This window comes from Desmodus rotundus, chromosome 3, assembly GCF_022682495.2.
Source record: "Desmodus rotundus isolate HL8 chromosome 3, HLdesRot8A.1, whole genome shotgun sequence".
Lineage (NCBI taxonomy): Eukaryota > Metazoa > Chordata > Mammalia > Chiroptera > Phyllostomidae > Desmodus > Desmodus rotundus.
This window is the reverse complement of record NC_071389.1, coordinates 167,669,666-167,691,391: the sequence shown is the minus strand read 5'-3', so window position 1 is coordinate 167,691,391 and position 21,726 is coordinate 167,669,666. Positions and strand designations below refer to the sequence as shown.

The 21,726-nt window shown below is 39.8% G+C and overlaps 1 protein-coding gene across 3 annotated transcripts in view; it reads left to right on the top strand.

The window, feature by feature from the left end:
• RASSF8 (Ras association domain family member 8) overlaps nucleotides 1-21,726 on the top strand; it is a 97,197-nt gene that overhangs the window by 63,944 nt on the left and 11,527 nt on the right. For all 3 annotated transcript variants that reach the window (XM_053921711.2, XM_024575615.4, XM_053921710.2), the window contains one exon: nucleotides 15,912-16,120. In XM_053921711.2, coding sequence (XP_053777686.1) covers nucleotides 16,018-16,120 — 103 coding nt within the window. In that variant the 5' untranslated portion in view covers nucleotides 15,912-16,017. The remainder of the gene's footprint in view (nucleotides 1-15,911; nucleotides 16,121-21,726) is intronic.

Here is a 21,726-nt window from a genome sequence, read left to right as displayed (position 1 = left end):
TCTCATACTAAACCATTGCCCACTATGTAAAACTTCATGGTGTGTGAACAGTACTAGTAATTGATGATTTTTCACGTCAGTGTTCTTTCCCTGTCACTTTTGAAGGAATCACTCTATGACCTAGGAGTTGATATGATGACTTTTGCTTTTACTTGTTATTTAGTTCTTGAGTGATGTATTTAAAGAAAAGGTAGAACTAATGGCTTGATGTAGAGAAATTGATTGATTTGCCTAGATTTAATAAATAACTATAGAAAGAAAACAATATTTGTTATGTGAGGGGTTATTTTTCTATTTAATTACGTGTTTTGCTGAATGTCTGACCCTGGTGGTACGATGATTAACAAAGAACATGTGAATTACATAGTGTTTTAATTACATAGTATTTAAAATTAAGTCATATATTTTATTTTCTTGACTTTGATCATTCTCTCTGCAAATTTGAGTATTGGATTTATTTAAAAAATGGGTTTTTTGTTTTGTTTTTGGTAATATTTTCATTGTTTTTCTTTTTTAGCTGTTGTTGAGTCATAGTTTTAAATATGTTAATATTCTTGATATTTAAAAAGGAAATTAGGACATTGTTTATCTCCTTCGTAAGATTTTTGGTTCAGTAGATACAAATAGTGCAATAATTGGTTGCTTGGATTTGAATTTAAAAAATTAGCAACTTAATTTTCTTAGTTTTTCTGCCAGTACTGGGTAAATTTTAAACAGTAAAGAAACTTCCTGAAAAAGCCCTAGTTTATGCTCCTACTAATGCGTCAGGTGACTGTTTGTAGGTAGATGGCCTCTCCTCCACTACCGTAAGTGTCCCCACCCCACACCCAGCACCTCTTCAGCAGGACATTCCTTCAGCCTTGAACTTTGATTCCCATTTTATGAGTAAGGTAAGGGCTGCCCATTGGTTTCTGGCTTTTTATTATTTCCTGAGCACTAAGTATATTAACACAGAGCTAGCATGATTGTTTTATTTCAGTTTGTTAGACCGTGATTTTCATTGTTTTATTCTGTGTGATTTTTATAGTCTAAAATTTAATAATTCATTTAATCTACCTTTTCCCCTGAATGTGTTGTTACCCATCACACTGAAACACAAACCATGGGATTTGAGGATTTCTTATATTAATTTTCATGTGTACAGTTTTTAGAGTATTTCCCTGTCAAATGTGTTCCCGAGGGGTCTGTACTATTTTGCTTCTTTGATAAGTTAGATGGATGCATATTATTGTGTATTTGTGGAAACTTAGGCAGTCAGAAGTGCATAGATCTCCTGGCTTTGATACTGGATCATTGTGCAACTTGACCAGTTAGCTACTGGTTAATTCATTAATTTAATGACCATGGACTGTGTTCACAAGAGCAGCAATTAGGAAGAAAGGAGGGAACTGTGACTTCTAACTTAAACTATAGCTAAGGAAGCAGAGTGTGTGCGTGTGTGTATATACACACACATACACATTCATTAAAACACTAAGTTGCAAGTCTAGATCAGTCTTAAAAAAGAAGCACAGGACACCCTGGTGATAAATGTGTACAATAATGCTAAAGAGTGTAATTAGAGTCCAAGTGAGTGAGTTACATAGCTTTATGTCACTTCTCTGGTTTTTTAATGTGTTGGATCTGTCTTCTCAGTTCCCAATGCAAATTTCTAATGTTACTGGATAGCTCTACAAAATATTGCTCTTACAAATTCAGAATATGCTAAACTTGAGTTTTTATTTATGGCTGAATCATCCTAACAAAATGAATCACTAGTTATTGTAAATGGTTTGGAACTTCTAGAGTCTGGTTTTAAAAAATGAAATGAGATATGTTTTTTTAAACTTAATTCTTTTCTGAAATAATACAGTTACAAATTTAAAAGTTTAGTACCTTCTCCCCACCTAAAGGAACTAAACATAGTAATTTAAGGACTTGTTGCCTGAGAAAACAACATACTGGAGGGAACAGCTGAGGGAAAAGTATATGTTGTATTTACACCATGTATTCCCAAGCTGTGAAATGGGAGAGAATATTAACCACCGGGGTGTGTGTGTGTGTGTGTGTGTGTGTGTGTGTGTGTGTCCTCATGATCTTGGACAAGTTATTTAGGTAGGTAATTTATAAGCCAGAACTGAAGATAGCTTGAGAAGTCTGTGCTGTTTACTTTATCAATTCCTTTGTTTTGATTTCATTAGATTCCTTACATTCTTTTTACTAAAGTCTCTGAGTGTGTAGGGTGGAGCATGTCTTCCTTCTTGACTGGTGACATGTAGCCTATTTTGATTAATTTGTTTTTAGGGAGGTAAAAGCTTTGCTTAAGTGATAAAGTGTTGAAAAAGAGCTGTGTCAGGAGAATTTTATACTCTCCTGAATTTTTCCAATTCATGAACATTAGACATTATTTTTTGCAGTAATTTTCCTATTGACTTTTTCTTTTTTAAAATTTTTAAAAAATATTTTATTGCTTATGCTATTACAGTTGTCCCAATTTTTCCTCCTTTGCCCCCCTCTACCCAGTACCCCCTATTCCTTCCAACAGTCCCCCCTTTTAGTTCACGTCCATGGGTCTTGCATATAACTTTTTTGGCTTCTGCATTGCCTATACTCTTCTTAACGTCCCCGTCTATTTGCACTACCCATTTGTACTTCTTAATCCCTGTATCTTTCCTCCCAGTCTCCCTCTCACCACCACCCCCAACTGATAACCCTCCCAAATGATCTCTGTAGCTATGATTCTGTTTCTGTTTTGCTTATTTGCTTAGTATGTTTTTTAGATTCAATTGTTGATAGTTGTAACTTTATTGCCATTTTAATGTTCATAGTTTTTGATCTTTTTCTTTCTTAAATAAGTCCCTTTAACATTTCATTTAATAATGGTTTGGTAATGATGAACTCCTTTAGCTTTACCTTGTCTGGGAAACACTTTATCTGCCCTTCCATTCTAAATGATAGTTTCGCTGGATAGAGTCATCTTGGTTGTAGGTCCTTGCTTTTCATCGCTTTGAATACTTCTTGCCAGTTCCTTCTTGCCTGCAGTTTCTTTTGAGAAGTCAGCCGACAGCCTTATGGGAACTCCTTTGTAGGTAACTATCTGCTTTTCTCTTGCTGCTTTTATGATTTTCCCTTTATCATTAGCCTTTGGCATTTTAATTATGATGTGTCTTGGAGTGTGCTTCTTTGCATCCATCTTGTTTGGGACTCTGTGCTTCCTGGACTTGCATGTCTATTTCCTTCACCAAATTAGGGAAGTTTTCTTTCACTGTTTTTTCAAATAGATTTCCAATTTCTTGCTCTCTTCTCCTTCCAGCACCTCTATGATTCGAATGGTGGTATGTTTGAAGTTGTCCCAGAGGCTCCTTAACCTGTTTTCTTTTTTTTTTTTAGTTCTTTGTTCTTGCTGCTGTTCTGACTGAATTTTTGTTCCCTATGTTCCAAATCATTCATTTGATTCTTGGCAGCATCCATTCCATTGCTGATTGCCTGTGAATTTTTCTTTACTTCTCTTAGTGTAACCTTCATTTCTGACGAGGTATTCTTATGCTGTTGAAGTACCCAATGAGTTCCTTGAGAATCCTAATAACCAGTGTTTTAAACTTTGCATCTGATAGATTGCTTATCTCCATTTTGTTTACTTCTTTTCCTGGAGTTTTGTTCTGTTCTTTTATTTGGTCCTTATTTCTTTGTCTCCTCAATTTGGCAGCCTCCCTGTGTTTGTTTCTGTGTGTTAGGTAGAGCTGCTTTGACTCCCTGTCTCAGTAGCATGGCCTATTGTGGAAAAGCACACCCATAAGTTGGATGGACTCGAGCCTTTGGTAATCACCAGGGTGGGGCAACCTGTGTAAATGAGGTTAATGGAGTCTCAGATATGCTGTCACCACTCTGTGGCTCTATGTGAGGGACAGCTCAGAAAAGGGACAATGGCTGCTACCTGGCCTCTGGTGTTGTTTTATCCATGAGAAAGCTGTCCCCCAGCATTCGCCCTGATGCCAGACACTTCAGTTTCTCCCCATATGCCACTGGTGCCCTTCCAGCTGCTGTCCTGGTGCTGGAACCCAGAGGGAGTGAATTTGTATAAGTCCTAAGTCTTTTTTGGGTCGTTTAAGAGGAGACGCCTAAGATTCCTGCACTTTCTTCTGCTGCCCCAACACCGCCTGAATTTTACACGCAGAAGCTATAGGGACTTATCTTCCTGGCACTGGAACCCTGGGCTGGGGGGTCTGAGTGGGGCTGAGATCCCTTGCTCCTGAAATATCCCTCCCGATTTTTATCCACCACACATGGGTGTGGGACTGCCTGTTCCTTCTCTCTGTGTCTCCACCCCTCCTACCCATCTGGATGAATGTGACTTCCTTAATTCCTTGGTTGTCGGACTTCCTTATAGCTCAGTTTTCTGACAGTTCTGGGTGACAGTTGTTTTGTAGTTTAGTTGTCATTTTTGCTGTGTTTGTGCAAGGAGACAAGCCATGTTTACCTGTGCCTCCATCTTGACCAGAAGTCCTATTGACTTTTTCATAAGTATAATATACTTGCACATTTTCTTTCACTATTTAATAACTAATATCCATAAAAAATATTTCAATTAAACATTTTACTTACAATCACATGGAAATCACAAATTGTAGATTAGAACAATAGTATTCCTTCTCTAGGCATAGTATTCCTTACTGAGGCATTGCCTTGGGATATATTGAAGAATTTTACGATGTGGTATATTATTTATAGTAGCATCTCTAATAGTGAAATTAACTCTTATTCCAGGAATTTAAATCAATACTGCAGGGCTTTACTGGACTTAAAATACTCTGATGCCAATTTTGTCACCTCTGGGTTCACACTGACACTTCTGCATTAGTTCTATGTTTTTCCCCCAGTTAAATGTAACTGTCCATTTCTGTCCTGTGCAGTTAGCACCTGTGTTATTCAGCAGACATATACAGTGTGACATGTGTCAGCCACTGTGCTGAAGGAGGGGTTCAAGTAGTAGTATGGGAGTCAGAGGGGTTAGGCTGACAAGCACATTGAGGGCTGCCACGCTAAGACAGAAGCACAGTGGTTTGGAAGCACAGGGAGGGGGCCACCTCCAGATCAAAGAGGGGCGGAGAGATTGGGGAAAGAGGCCTGGAGGGAGTCTGAAGTGAGTTTAAAGGATGTGCAAGATCAGGAGCATTTTCCCAGGAGGGAGAGCAGAGATGCTAGAGAGAATGATACATTCAAAGGCCTGAAATGCCCTGGCATAGGGGCAGCTGGGAGAGTTGCAAGGTGATCAAGAGGTCATACACACTTCAGTGGCCTGTGAGGAGTTGGATTTTATCCTGGAAGCAGAGGAGAACCATTCGAGGATTCTGAGCAGGAGTGTAGAGTCAAATTTGTATTTAAGAAAGACTTTTCTCTAGCAGTAACAGATAAAATGGATACGCAAGCGGAGAGATAGGATAGCAAAGCAGGGGAATGGATCGGTTAGCAGGCAGATGCAGAATGCAGCAGCCACACTCTTAACTACAAGTGTTCAGAGCAGGATTATTTGTAATACCCCCTAAACGAGAACAGCCCAAATGCCCATGAGCCGTAGGCAGATGAGTAAATTGCGGTACACTGGTACAGTGGAGAGCTCTGCTGCGGAGAGAAAGGAGGAAGTGCTGCTGTGCACAGCAGCGGCAGCGAAGCTCAGCAGACATACTGTCGCCCCAAAGAAGCCGGACACCACTTCGTATGCTGCCGTCCATTTATACAAAACTCAGAAACAGGCACAACTGGTCTGTGGTGATAGAGGTCAGAATGAAGGTTGCCTTTCAAGGAAAGGATTGGGACTAGGATAGGGATTCTTCTTAATCTTGGATGATTAGACGGGTGTGTTTGCTTTGTAAAAATTCATCATACTTAAAATTTCTGAGTTTTTTTGTAATATGTTTCAATGAAAACATTTCTTTAAAAATCCAGTTTTCTTATACCCTAGACATGTACACTATTCCAGTATCATCCCCAGCTCCCTTTTATCTAAATAGTGACTTATTACCTGGCTGTTGTCTTCCTTCTCGCTGAGGCAGGGAGCAGGAGGCAGGTTTTAGTGACCTCTGGAGTAATTCGTGGCCATGTTTTTTGACTCACTCCGTTCCACGGGTTGATATTCTGCAAGTGACCTTTGCCAGGATTACCATGGGATTATCAGTGTTTGAGCTTTGCTCTCTACTCTGAAAATGTAGGACTTGGTGAAAATATAAACATGTGGTGGAAATCAGATATACTAATGAAATGCAAATAAGTTTATTTAAACATAAAAATAGGGTCCCCACCCCATTAAGCAAGCAGTTTGATTTGGAAAGCGTATTGGGATTTTTGAACAGTTGATTGCTTCAGTAGCTGCACCTACAGTTGAGCCTTTTATGTTTATTCATGTGCCCTAGGTTAGATGTGTAGCTTTCCTCCTTCAGTCTGACTGCTGATGGATAAGCGTAGCCGTCTTCACCTGGCACTGTAGTTTCTGTGAAGGACAGGGACTAGGCCTAAGTCCAATTCTATAAATAGGATATTGCCAAGTAGAGTATCACTTTAGTCAGCATCACTGATGACAGTTAGAGTAAATATCAGGTCTTTTACCCTGAAATTGTACAGCGCTCATCTCAAACTTAGCATCTGTCTCCTTCAGCATTACTGGATGCGCACTAAACAGTGCGACACTTCCTGAGGTATTTGAAGCCCACAAAGTCCCCAACTAAATGTAGAGTGTGCACAGTATCTAAAGAGAGCGGCCGCTAAGGATAGTGTAGGGAATAAAGTGTGACAATTTGGAACAATAGCATTATTTGTTTTATTACACTAAATAATTAACCTATTAAAATTTTATTACATGGAAAATACCGATTACTTTAAAATATCACCAAAAGATGCACCAATTTTTGTCTCTCACCTGGGGATTTAATTACTTAATTAGATTTTCTTCAGGAAATAAGTAGAATAAGAAGTTATTCTTGCATCCTAAAGATTAAGGGGAAACTACCTTTCACTTTTTTTGAGTGGACACTTTTTAAATTGTCTATGAATTGAAATGGTTGCAGTTTAACAAAGACTCCTAGGGATTATGCATCTTTACTGTGTTATATATATAACACAGTTAACTTTTCATCTGTCACAGAGTAAGAGTTCCTAAGTGTTCACTATTTACTATTCTTATTGGCTACATTCAGTAAAAAACAAGGACATGTTTTCTTTTGAAGTGTTGGTTTACAATGAAGGTATCGAAGTATATCTACTTAAGGAGAAATACCGCAAATCTTTTTGTACCTAAACCTGTCTTTAAATATCAGCAAGTTTTCAGTGATTTTCTTTCAGTAGAAGTACATTATAACGTCATTTGCTCACTGCAAATGGTTGTGAGAAAGAGCATGAAGTAGCGCATGTATTAGAAAGCACGGTTAACTGAGACCACAGCTCAGGGTTTTTCATGTGGAGACTGCGAGAGTGTGGTCTTCTATCCCGGCGCTGGGAGCTTTACCAGGAGGTGGTCAGCCAGCACAGAGCTCGGCGCTGCACACGTGCTTCTAACTGTTTCTGAAGGGCCAAAATGTAGGCTGGGACCCCAACAGAAGATGTGATTGCAAAGCAGAGGGCTTTTTATAGTACGATAGCAAGGAAATTTCGTAAGAGATTTTTGTGCCAGTAAAATTAAGTTGCAAAGTTCCACTTAATTTTTCTGTTCCACCTATCATAAACATTTGAGAAAATTAGCAAGGTTTTTCTTGCTACTGTTCTTTTATCAGTGGTAACATCCACTTTATGGTCTGTTTTAACTAAATTCTTTATAGGAACAACTTCCTCAGTAACTTCTATACTAGGCACTTAATTTGTTTAATCATATGTAACACGTAGTCATTTAATTTGAGATTTCAGAATAATTTAAATTAATAATGAAGTATTCCAAAGATTGGCTCTGCTAGTGTCTATCCCTGTGACCTTGATCCGGTGGTATAATCTGGCCAGGCCTCAGCCTTCTGTGTTCAGTGAAATCCTTGCACTAGTGGGTGGCCAGTAGGTGACTGGCTCTGCCGGGCAAAATGTCTTACCCATTCTGTTTCAGTAAACTCTTTGAAGTGAGTGGCCTTTACCCGCCTGGAGAGTGTACCATCCGTGCTCATCGTCCCTCGCTGACGTCTGAGGTGTGAGCAATCTGCAGCTTCCATAGAACCAAGGAGAACGAAATGTACCTTCGGTGTAATTGGTAGGCTTGTGTCTTGGGAAGAAGACTATGGCAAGGCCGGAATGGCAGAAAGGAAGGAAAAAAGCAGATGCGTGTGCCAAGATTAGTGGCGTTGTGTGGAGGAATGCTGGCATTGCAGTTCAAGCTGACCCAGGGCTGCCGCCACTAGAGAGATGGCAGCCGTCAGGAATTGCCTTTGGCTTATATGGGGGCACGAGGGCCATTGGAGGCCTTGACCTAGACTGAATCGTGTGTTTCTGTGTATTGGTCTCAATTCCTTCCCATCATTGTTGTGACGCTCCTGCATACCCACTGCCCGTGGCGCTCTGACCTCTCCGGGCCGCCTTCTCCAGCCACGCTTTCTGGGCTGTGATGTTGCAGCTTTAAATTCGGAAGCAGGCCGCTTGCTTCAGTGTTCTAGCGGCTGCACATCACAGAAGTCAATCCAATAAGCATTTCCTTGTTACTATGAGGTATTAGAATGACTTTACAAATGGTAGCCGTGAGGGGGGTACAGATTAGGGGAGAAATGGCTTTCTGTGGTGTCCGTGTATTGGACTGGTAAACGGAATTATTTTCAAGCCGAGCTTACTTTTCAGACTAGCCTTGGTTATTGGAAGCGCATCTCTTTTCTAAAACAGGCAATTTTAAACATCTTGCTTTTTTAAAAAATTAATAATTATTACATATTCTGTAATTTTGCTCAGAGCTATTACTGACAAGTCAAAATTTATCCAAATTGTTAGCTTAGAAATAAACACCGTCCTGGCAAAGTACTGTATTTGCAAAAGGTTTTGGTACTGTTTCATGACCCATTTAACCCCTCTTCATTTCAAAGTCTAGATATGAGTTTAACATAATACACAAAACCAAGGGGGAAGGTGGAAGCAGGGGAGGGAGGTGGGTTTGGCTGGGGTGGAGTAGAGAGGTGCGGAGAAAATGCAGACAACTGTAACTGAACAACAATGAAATAAACTCAACAGAAGGTAATGGCCTTTGTAGCACTAAATTTGATGCTAAATAAAAACCTTTTTTATTTAGTAACAGTTAAAGTTACTAGTTAAACTCACTTTAAAGGTAATTCTTAATAGAAGGATATGTATTTTAATACCAGTAACTTTAACCATGATTATATTAGATGCACTGGAAATTTTTTTAATATGGATGCTATTCCCAATTACCATTTCTAATCCATTTAGAAAGTGAGAGTGCTGGCTGTTCTTAGGTACATGGCACAATAAAACGTCTTTATTTTCAGATGTTCTTATTAAAATAATAATAGCATTTCTAAAATTTTTCTTTTCCTTAGATTTTTTCAATAAAAGAAGTTTATAATTTTTATAAGTTAGAATTTTCAGTTTCATACACAGAACTTTGGTTGAATTCATACTTTTTGCCAAGCCCTGTCTGTACTAGGTATATTTTTTTTTTAAAAAACATTCCATTTCTCACAAATTCCACTTGAAAAGCTATGCATCTTAAATTAAGTCACAGAAAGTAGTAGACTTGGGATTTGAACCTCGGCCCTTGCTGTTCCTGCTAATCAATGTTCCCTTGCAAAAGGAGCTTATTTTAGTGGTGTGCTCTTAAAGAAAATGGCCAAGGTCTCTAAGAAGCTTTGCTTTGTATTTAAGGCAACAATTCAAAATTATCACAGATATGTAAATCTTTCTCTATAAAAATAAATATGGATGTAATTTTCCAAAACTAGAAAAATAACGTGTTGGTGCTGGAAAATGAACCTGGCCGTGAGATACCTACCATTTTGCTGGCACGTGCCCTTGTTCAGCATAGGTTCTCTGAACTAAAACTGCAGTTTCGTCCCGTGATTTAGTTGGGTTCCGTCTTTCGTTCCCCTGGAATGGCAAGTTTGTGCATGCTGCCTGGTCATTGTTTGTTGACAGAAATAAATTTTCAGCAGGTGATAAATGAGATGTTGTAGTATAACTTAGGGCCCTTTAAACCACTGATCTGAGCACAGCCCTTTTGGAGAAGCCTGCCTTACTTGTTCTCTACTTTCTTTATTCATCCCAATTTTGAATATGTGTCCCTAAATTACTAGGTTTGTGACCTTGGAAGAGTTGTTTCAGCTCTCTGAGAGCCACTTTTCTCAACTTTAAAAAGAGGCTAAGGACCTAACTTGCTTGTGTATTGTGTCTCATTTACTGTGTTGTGGGGAGTAAATGAGAAAATGAGGCAAACACACTGTGCTTATTTAGCATGTAGTCAGCATGCAGGCCATCCCTCGCCATAATTGCGGAATGGTCCCCTGAGTGTGTGATGTGTGGGAAAGGTTAAATCATTGCGTGTGTTTGAATGCTGTGACATGGGGGTGATGGAGCGTAGAGGGAAAGGCATGGGTTTATTGGGTTTAATAATTAATATGCAGAGATTGCTTAGCATTGACCTGTTAAAAACTACTGTCAAAGAGATAATCCTATGGGTTACATGAGACTCTAGAAAGAAAAGTGTAAAATCCATCTTTAAAAGACGTGGCTCAATCATGGCAATAAAAACTTCATTTAAGAGAAAGAGAAAAGTTTGGGTTCTATTAAATTTTCTTATTTGTTGTATATTGTTCCTACTTACATTTTAAACAGTGTATCTATCACCACTTCTAGATGCCTCAAAATATACTAAAGAGCTGGCAGAAATCTCATTCTATATGCAGTCGTACCTCAGAACTCGTCGGCTTCAGAACTCGTCAAACCCTGTACTCGTCTCATTTTGACAAGAAAAAGGTTTCCGCACTCTGCTTGCTAGGGACTAGCCACGCGCTGGAACCCCTGTGAGTCACAACACCCCCCGCAGGAGAAGCAGCTTCGTCGTTTGGCCCTTGCAGGTCTCGGCACTTGTCATGAGTTCAGGAACGAATGAAGGATGAGTACTGAGGTACCACTGTGTAGGCATATTTCCCAAAAGTTGGTCATTTGTGTCCTGTAGTTCAGCGGGATGTGTCACAGGCATTGTGTCCCCTTTTCACACCCCACCTCCTTGCTAATCACTGTAAGTTCAACCAAGCTCAGCCAGTTTCTCCACTGCAGGTATCAGAACCTTGACCTTGCTATGCACCATCTCCCAGAGACGATGTCATGAAACATTCCCCAAATCGCTGGGCTTAGAGCCTTATTTCCCCATGTCACATCTCATAGGACTTCTGTTGTCAGACATTTATTTGGGGAGGCACTTATTCGTATCACTAGGACCATCTTCCTTAGCACCCACTTTTAACATTGTGTACCTGTTTATAACAACTTGCTTTCTGTGACACCATTTGCAGAACTGCATTATAGCAAAATAATGAGTTTGCTAAAAGCAACTCATGTTTAACTGTTGCCAAAATTCAGACCCAGAATGTTCAGGGGCAGGTAACCTGTAACTGGATTCTGGGGCAGTTTCCCAGAGAACTGTGCTCTTCCCCATCCCTCCCTGCCTGATGTGTTTCCACTCACTCACTCTCTTCGCCTCCCACACTGGGCTTCATCCTACCATGTCCTCCGGGTGCTTCTTTCATCTGCAGTCCTTTCCCATCTCCCCAGGCAACAGGTGCCCACAGGTGTTTTTTCCTTACCTCAGTAATCATTTGAGTGTTAAAAAGTCAGTATTTTTTAGTTGGGAACAATTGTTCAACACTATTTAATTTGCACATCAGACTAGTTTCAGGATGAGGTAACCTAAACTCCCTTTTAGTTTGGGTTTTTTTTTTTTTCCAGTTTTCTATATAAAGGAGAATTTTGGTGTCTGATTATTAATAGTTCTAATGATTACTATTCAGAATATACCATGTTCATCATGCTGAATCTCTCTATTATGCCAAAACAACCCCCAAAAATAGTGGTTAGCATCAGTATTTGATTTAATTAAAGTATTGTAGATAACGCTAATTGTGAAGATTTTATAATAACCCAGTTTATCTGTATACTGGTTTTGCAGTAGCCTTAGATCTTGAGCAAAACTAGCAATGAAGGGATCCTGGCTGGATAGCTCAGTTGGTTAGAGCATTGACTGGATATGCCAAGATCGCGGGTTCGGTCTCCTGTTAGGGCACATACAAGAAGCAACCAGTGAATGTACAAATAAGGGGAACAACACATCGATGTTTCCCTCGTCTCTCTCTCTCAAAATCAACTAAACAAAAAACTAGCAGTGAAGGAAATGTTAAAGTTGGCAGTGAGCTTCCTATATACTTGTGTCTAGTGTCCATGGAGTAAGGGAACTTAGTAGCTTGATGCTTGCCATCAAAGGAAGTTACAGTATGTAAAAATATGCAGTCATGTTATTCATGAAGCCTTTGGTCACAACAGTTTTGTCAACTAATTAATAAGTCACCTTGTTTTATATGTTTTTCTGTTTAAAGATACCTTATTTAATATATACTATTGATTCATTAATCTTGAACTCACAGCCAACAGCACTGTAACTCGTGCCTGAACAAAACTTAAGTAACACACGTATTTTCTCCACAAGGCATATCACAGCTTTCTTGCACTTAGGAACACTGCACAGCACTTCAGCCATATGCTTGGGAGCCATTTCAACCGGTGAAATAACCAACAAAAGCCGTAAAAATGCCAAAACAAAGCAGTAAATAGACAGGCAGGGACTCTTGTTGACAGTATGAAAGCAGAATCAAGAAGGCAGAGCTCCGACTTTGTCCAGCCGCAGCTGGGAAGGACGTAAGGGTCAGGCAACTCAAATTTTTCACTGCTGTGAACTATATCTACATGTCTGTGAGTGACAACGAATGTGCCACAAGTGTTGGTTCGGGGTTACAAATAAATCTTAGTGGATGAGTGAATGCACAAATAAGGAACCCCGGATAAAGAAAATGACCATAATTGCTTTATGAAAGCACTGGTCTTAGCGGAATGTTCCCACAAATGCAGATACTTAATTCCAACAGGCCTTTAAGATAATAAATGGTTCTTAGCTAAGGAACACTTGCTCACCAGTAGCATGTTACTTAATAAGCCTAGTTCTTCATTGTCAAAATTATTAAAATAATAGTGGTTTGAAATATAGGAACCTCAAAATGAAAACACTGACTCACCTATATTTATACCTTTTCAGTGGAACCTTTCTTTTTTACCTGCATTCCTGTTTCCATGGAAAGAATTATTCCAAATGCCAGTGACATTCCAAAGCCTTTTTGATTCCTGAGCCTGGTTCTGATGATGACCAGTCCTTCGCACACACCTACAGTGTGGGGCTTTCGTTTTTCCCTCTAGTCTAGTCCCGGGGCTGGGAGGAGAACTTTGGGGCTTGGATTCTGGAGGGTATGAAGGAAGGGTGGCAGCTCCTAGAAGGGAGTGCTAGGGGCCTCTGCTGGGAAGGGAGTTCCCAGACTTTTCCAGTGACTGTCCTGAATAACACCCAGATGTTCAGGGGAGCTGGTGATGACTGTCAGCAGAGCCCAGGCTTGACAGAAGCCATGTACTGGAAACAGTGGCCCTCCTAGAAATAACATTTTGGACCATGAGGTTCATCGATCTGATCCATTAAGGCATTTCCTGCCCTCCTTAAAGATTCAGGTTTGAAAGAGATCAGAGATGTTAAAAATGTGGACGCTGGTTTTCTCTGCCATGATGTGTGGTAGGAATTCTCTGAGCAAGTGGTCCAATGCCCTCCACGTTTGTGTTAACTAAGCAGCATTGTTTATGCCAGTGTTTTACCACATTACTATTTAACAGATGTACCCCGCTTTATGTTCATTTGTACTCACTTGATTAAAAACTCAGGGTGAAACTGATCACTTAGGTAGGAAAATAGGTGGTGGTGTACTAACACCTTTCTAGAAATTAAAAATAAGCCTCATAAGGTTCTTTGAAATGACAGGCTTCTTTGGGGGGAGCAGGGCTTTTAATGAGATCTGCTGTCTTGTCAGGTTTCCCAAGTTTAAGTTTTGTTAATAACAAATAAGGGACTAGGTATTAAATAAATTTTAATGCAGCAGAGTTTTTAAAAATTTAGCTATTTTATTTTAATTAATTTAATTTTAATATATTAATTTAATACAGTACATGTTTGGCCATTTTTTAATCTTAATTTTATTCCAAAAAGACTAACACATATCCTAATTTTAACAGAGTGCCTAGCAGAGAAGGAAACAAGTTTTAAGTCATAACTCCTGTTCCCTTTCCTTAAAGATTCTCTACATGGATTGGGGAAGGTAGCATATAAACCTCTTATTTGAGTGTAGAGTGCATGCCAGCCTATTTAAAGAAAGAGAAAGGCTCGGGGAAATCTGCATGTTAAGGAGCTTGTTTAACTTTGTTTACTGGGTTTCTTGTCACCCTTTGGTTTTGGAACCCTTTTTCCCCAGAAAAATTAACATCTCACAGGACTTCAGCTGAGGAACACAGTTCAGGAATCAGCTTGTCAGGCACAGGGCGCTTTGTCTTTTGGCACTGCCGAGAGAGCCAAAGCAGCGTGCTGGGGAATCAACATCCAGTCGGTCCTTCCCCTTGTTTTCAGGATGACGAAAACTATTTTTGTATCTCCTCTGGAGGAAGGAGGAGCATTATTGGGTTTATTCTCCTTCGGTTCACGTGTATCCGTCTCATCTTCCCAGATGACCAGGTGGCCTAGAATTGTCTTAGGTCCTTTAAGAGAATGTACAAGGACTAAGTTACTGTTTGTAGTAAATGCTACTTTACAAGAAAAATTTTTAGTGTTTTTTAAAGAAACTTTTTAATAAGTCTTTAATCTCAAAACACCAGTTCTGTTGTAAACCTACAGATTCCTGTTCTCTCTAATTAAATCAGTGTTATTATATTTAAAAGAAACAACAAAGAAATAGGACAATCATAGGACAATGGACAAAACTCATAGTTGATTAAAGATTTAATACAGGAAGAGTTGAGATATTCAAAACTCCCAGGAAAAAGAATTGTGTGTAATTGGTTTTTAGAAGGCTAATAATAACATTCTACTTAAGAGGAGAAATCAAGACATTTGGTTTGACTATAGGAGAATGTAAAAATTTCTGCTTGCCATATAATACAGCTAAACAAAAAAATCAAATACTGGGGAAACAGCAAGTATAACAAAAGGTTAAGTTTTATATTATTAGAATAACTTATAATTTAAGGAAGTTATCAAATCCCAATGAAATAAATGAGAAGGGACATACAGGAGGAAGCTGTCAGCCATCAAAGGAATTCATTTCCTTCAGCTAACAATCTCTTCTATAGACCTGAGCCGCCTTCGGCCCTCGGAGCTGGAGTTTTGGTCGTGAGGACACACTCAGCGCCACTTGGGGAGGAGGCGCGAGGCACACGGAACAGAGGCAGGCAGTGGAGTCAGGCGATGCTTCCACAAACGCTGCTGCGGCTGCAGGAACTGATTCAGTTACTTACAATTCCTAAAATGACAGAAACTCTTTATTTCTCTTTAACCTCAGAAATTATTCTAATGAAATAATTTCTTAAAAAGGAAACAGCTTATATATTGAGCAGTAGGGCTTCATCGAGTACATACGATCTATTTATTTACCCAATGATTAAAATTGACTGTACGATTAAAATTATAATGAAAATCATAGTGATATGAAACAGTGTCATGGTAGGCAGCTGTGGTTGCCTGCATGCTGCTGAATTCAGTGCTGTGGAATAAGTGAGCACGTGGTCATTAACGGTAGTAGGATTATCACATTAAAATTTGTTTTGTGTGATATTTACTTACTAGAAGAAGTACTAAGATTCACTCTATTAAAAATGTCTTTTCCTCTTTTTAGCTGACTGCACAGACTGCCTTCTCCATGTTCCCATAGCCAGAGACATGACCTGACACCTCTGATGACCAGTCTCAGGGCCCTTGGGTGACTGACTGGCTGGTGCACCATGGAACTTAAAGTATGGGTGGATGGAGTTCAGAGGATTGTTTGCGGGGTCACCGAAGTCACAACTTGCCAGGAGGTTGTAATAGCCTTAGCCCAAGCGATAGGTAAGTGAATTCCTCGGGTGTCTGAGAGAAAGTGATTTGGGGGTCCTGTTTGTTTGTTTGTAGCTCTCTAGTGGCTTTGTTCACTTGGTTCCGTGATACAGCTCACAAGCACACTTCTACTTACTCCCGTTCCCTGCACTGAGGCGAGTCCGTGGAGACCCTTGTTCTCTGGTTCCCTGCAGGTTTACTAACCTTGAGTCCAGAGTCTGCACTGCCTTCTCCTCTGCTGTTTATCCTAAACAGTGGTTTCCGGAACTAAAGATGTCGAAACCTAGAGTCCTAGTTCCCAGACCCCCTATTAGGAAAAATCCTAATTTCTGTTTATTCTGTATACTTTTAGAAAATAAAATACAGCAAGTTAAATGGCATCATTCTTCAGCAGAAAGATAAGGCGTACTTTGCAGTTACTATGGAGGGAAGATGAAGGTGTCACGTCTGTGCTTACTGGCTCCATCTTACTCAATTACCCTGTTGCAGCTTTTCTAATTTACCCCCAGTTTACCTGTATCACATTTTATGCGTGTTCTGTAGTTGCCTTAAATCCTCTGGAACATGATTAACATCATAAACACCTGCATCAGTTACCGCAGTGATGTGGGTTAAAGTTTATGTTTGCATCTCAAATCCATTATTTTAGCCAGCATGTGGTAAGAGGAAGCCGTGTGTTCGGCACCATGCTACATGCCTGGTGCCTCTCTGTCTTTGAGCTTCTTATCAAGAGTTTATTTTGTGTCATGCTCGTTTATGTTGGAAGCGTGTCAGATTAGCTCAGAACTGGAACAAGTCACCTTGGCATTTTGGAGAGGCAGTTGTGCCACCCGCAGTGGCAGATGCACTGTTGGAGGGCAGCAGTGCCCTGTACACAGGTAGAGGCTTTCTTTTGGTTTCGCCTTAAGTGCTGTATTGCACGCTCACATATCAAGTGGTGCTGAGACTCCTGGCTTTCACATCCAGCAAAGTGTTCTTGCCATTGGGACTAATACTATGTTATGGACTTAAGTTTAGTTATTAAAGAGGGAAGAATTGAGTCATTTAATTTTATTTAATATCATTTGCACAGTTTACTTTAGTAATTGTCTCTTTTAAAAGTTTCACAAAACTTATTTGAATTAAACATTCAGCTGTGTGTGTGTGTGTGTTTCCCCCTGCTTAGTGAAAACTAGGATTAGCAAGTGTCAAACCTAACTGTCATATTTGAGAATCAAGCCACAGGCAGAAGTAAAAACAAACCAACAAAAACACAAAAGGCAAGGTAATGGAGGAAGCTCGCCAGCTGCATCTGTGTGTGTGGCGACCGCGTGTTCTGCACAGAACTGTGAAGGGAAAGTGCCCAGACGAACCACGTGTGTGTTTCTCCACTTGGACTAAAGGGTATACTTGTTTGGGAACAAGCTAAAAAGAACTTTTTACTAAGTCTACACCCCATTTTTGCTTCCTCAGTAACTCAGTTCAGACCTGTTTTGAAAAGTTGACAACTTAAATATGGATGTTTTATGATACTTCCCCACACTCTTTGTCTGTATCATAAATACTTCATTGAATTCAGAATTCATCAAAGAGATGACTCAACGGGCAGCCAGCCAAGGGCTGCTTTCCTTGCGTCTGTTGTGCTGTGAGATTTGAGATTTTCTCAGCATCAACTTCAGTGTGCTTCTGATACGTGCCTAAATCTTTATCTGTCTTGTAACGAGGTTTACTGGTGTTTAGCCTAAACACTAAACAAATTTTATAGTATTTGACCTAGTTTCTACTGTAAGAAATACTAGAGGGTGTGTTAATTAGGGGAGCTCGGGCCAGTAAAGGTTTAGGTGCACTGTCAGCAGAGTGTGGACTGACGCAGGTTTCCATTCCGGATTCGGGATTATTGATTATGCAGTTTTTCTGGAAGACTAAAATTACTTTAGGAAACCATCAAGACATAAAAATACGTACACAAGTTGGCAATCTGCAGATACGACTGCTAACGTTTTCTAACTCAGTGCTGCTAAGCAATCCAATCAAATTAGAGCTAACGTAATTTGATAAACGATGTTGGATGTCTCGTAGTGTGGAAAGAACACTGTCTCCCCTGATCTCTGACGACCTTGACAGGTCATATTTAGGTGGTAGAAACAGGACACATTCTGAAATTGTAGGAGACAATTACTAAAAGTGCTATCATGATTAAAACACTTAATTGGCTCAAACTGGTTAAACTGCCCAGCAACAGTGTACTGTGTGTGTTTGGTCCGTCTCTACCTTAGGCTTTCTGAAACATTCCCAGTATCAAAGACTTCGTTTCTTCCATCAACTGTCCAAGAAATGCCCTAATTTCAGAATTCAGACTGCTTCTCAAATTTGTATATGAAACAGAAAGCCTTTGGCCGACCATCTGTCCCACGTTAAAGTCGAGAAAATGCATTTGCTTTTATAGTAGGCCAAACCGAAAGTAGGAAAAGAGTATATTTCTGCCCTCAAGTCGCATAGAACTTAAAGCACAGCGAACAAAAGGTGAGAGAGCGAAAAAGGAGGAGGAGGAAATCAAGGAGACTGAGGGAAAGGTTTTCTGCCTCACACTACTTTGGTGCCTACTGTCATTTAAAGTACTGTCGAGTCAGAATTTTTCTCTGTTCTTACTGCTTGCGATCTTGTTCCCCTATCTCCCTCAACGGAGGCCAGACCTCATATTTTAACAGAAACAAATTGACTGAGGTGAGGGCCCAGGGTGGTGTGGACTCTTCTTCCAAAGAAACCATGTTGCATACAGTTGGCCCAACAAAGTCAGCTTCCAAACACATTTTACACAGAACTCTAGTGTCGGTATTTAATACTTCTTTCTGTTTTGTGGAAGTCCCTCTGAAGTAAGGGGTCCTGCTTGTTTACCTTGCTCACACTCTTGCTTTTCCTAAAATACGTGCTCCGTAAAACAGTCTCCAGGACAGTGCTGTCCAGGAGGACTTCCTGCAAGGATAGAAATGTTCACCATGCCAACGTGGCAGCCACTGGCCACATGCAGCCACTGAGTGCCTGAAGTTAGCTAGTGTAACCGAGGAAATAAATTTTTAATTAAAGTGAAATGTGATTAATGTCTATTTTAGTAAATGGCACAGTCCTAGAACTGGTACCTCAGGCTTAAAATGTCAAAATTCAAGCTCTGTGTCCCAATCACTGCCCACCCTCAAAATTTCTTCCTCCTCATCTCAGCAAATGAGAGGTCTTTTCTTCTGATTGATTAGATCAAAAACCTTTGTATGATCTTTGAGTTTTTTTCTTACTCTAGTACTTTCCAGCCAATCAATCAACAAATCCTACCTGTACGACCTTCAGTACATATCAAGAACCTGTTCTTTTTGTCCACAGTCACTGTTACCACCTTGGTGCGAGCTGCCATCATTTCTCACTTAGATTTTTGCAGTTACCACTCCCAATTCATCTCCCTGCATCCTGGTCCCCTCCAGGACATTCTCAACAGGTTTAAAGTAATTGTTTTTAAAATAGTTGCATCATATCACTTCTCTCCCCAAAACCCCTCAGGATCCCTGACACTCAGCAAATTCCAAAGTCCATACAGTGGTCCCCGGGGCCCCAGGTGAGTCCCCACTTTGCCTCTCCATCATCCTGACCTCATTTCCTAGCGGTCACTTTTGTCACCCTTCTTAAACATACCGAATGCATTATCACCTCAGTCTTTGCATCTGCTCTTCTCCCTGCTGAGAACACTCTCCGCACCCAGCTATGTGCAAACTTCACTCCCTTGGATCTCTGCCTAAATATCACAGAGGCCCCCCAACCACGTGTCCACATACATACCCACACACGCCCTGTCTGCCATACTCTCATTTTTCTCTATACCACTATCCACCGGACATACTGCATATCAGCCATGATCCATTGTCTGCATTTGAAATCTGAAAATTTCTGAAAGCCTAAAGTTTATCATACTTCATTTATTAGCCATACTTCTCATGGCTGGAACTCATTTGGGGGTAAAAACTGATCCGATTTGATGTGAGGCTGTTTTTCATCTATATTTATTCCATTTGGTATGAACTTTGATACATTTTACATTAGAAATTTTAATGTTTGATTATAGAACTGCAGGAGAGCCTGAATAAACCCAAAAAGTTCTGAGTTTTCAGCCTATCTGGCCTGGAAGCCGTTGGGTCATGGACAGTAGACCTCCCTTCAGCTGCGTGTGTGTTCTCAGTTGCCTCTCGCTGTTTTGTTATTGTTTATTCTCACAGCCTAAAACCATGTCTAACCTGTGGTAGTCACTGTACATATTTGTGAATAAATCAATGAATTTTTTCCTATAGGCTACAGGCTGATCTAGGTGGCTACCTAATGTCTCATCCATCTCTAAAATTATGTAATCCTTTAACAGGGGTTGTCAAACTCATTTTCGCCAGGGGCTACATCAGCCTCGTGGTTGCCTTCAAAGGGCTGAATGTAATTTTAGGACTGTATAAATGTAACTACTCTTTAACAGTTAAGCGAGAGCTTGGCGCTGCTGCCGGGTAGAGAAAAGGTGCTAGGCCGGGTAAAACAAGGTGGAGGGCCGGATTCAGCCCACGGGCCTTGTGTTTGCCACCTGTGCTTTAGAAGAAAAGGAAAAGAATATATTTTAAAGATTTTATTTATTTATTTTAGAGAGAGGGGAAAGGAGGAAGAAAGGGAGAGAAACATCGATGTACAAGAGATACAACAATCTCTTGATTACAAGTAATCATTCCTAGTTTTAATGAATGTGAACACGTAATTCCTAGTCTGTGTTGTTCATGATTAGATTAGGCTGCATTAACAATCCCCCAAATCTTAGGGGTTTATAGTGTTAGCTATTATTTTGGTTAATGTTATTTATAAAAAGTAACCAACATAATGCATCAAATAGTAAGCATAGTAGTTGTTAACACTATGAAATCAATCAATATTTTCATTAATTTTAATAGTAATAAGCATATCATATAATCCTAAGTGTGTCCTAAATTAATATGCAGTAATTCTGTGATTCCATGGAACGCTCACCAACACACTGGGAAAATACACAGTGAATAATTTAACTTCGGGTTCCCGGCACAGTTGACTGACAGGTTTTAGTCGGAGAGATTTTATCTCACTGTCGGCATAAGATAAATAATCTATGGTGAGAGTTATCTTAATAGCGACACTCAGGATTTATGGAAGATTCATTGATGAGTTTGCAGAAGAGCAGTATATCATCCGGAAATGACTTGTAGTTTTTTAAGTTTTTATTTCATCACTGGTAAGTTGAGGATCATAATACCTATAGTGCTTAACTCACAGAACCAATTAAGATTGCATATGTTCTGTATAAAAAAGCACCAGAGGCATTTAACAGACTATGAAATAATGCCGTGCAGGCTCTGTTGCACATATCAATGCTCATTGTAAGAATTCTAAGTGATTATGGCAAAGATTAGTCATGTTCACTAGAGTGTGCATAAGAATCAAAATTTTTATAGCTCAGCAAAGCATCTATTATCGGAAAATTCAGTGGCGTAGGATAAAGAATAAGGTGTTACTGGCATTACTTCCAATATATCCAGAAACAAGAAGATACGTTAGCATTAAATTCATGAGAGACTCATGCCAGCTCTCTGTCATGT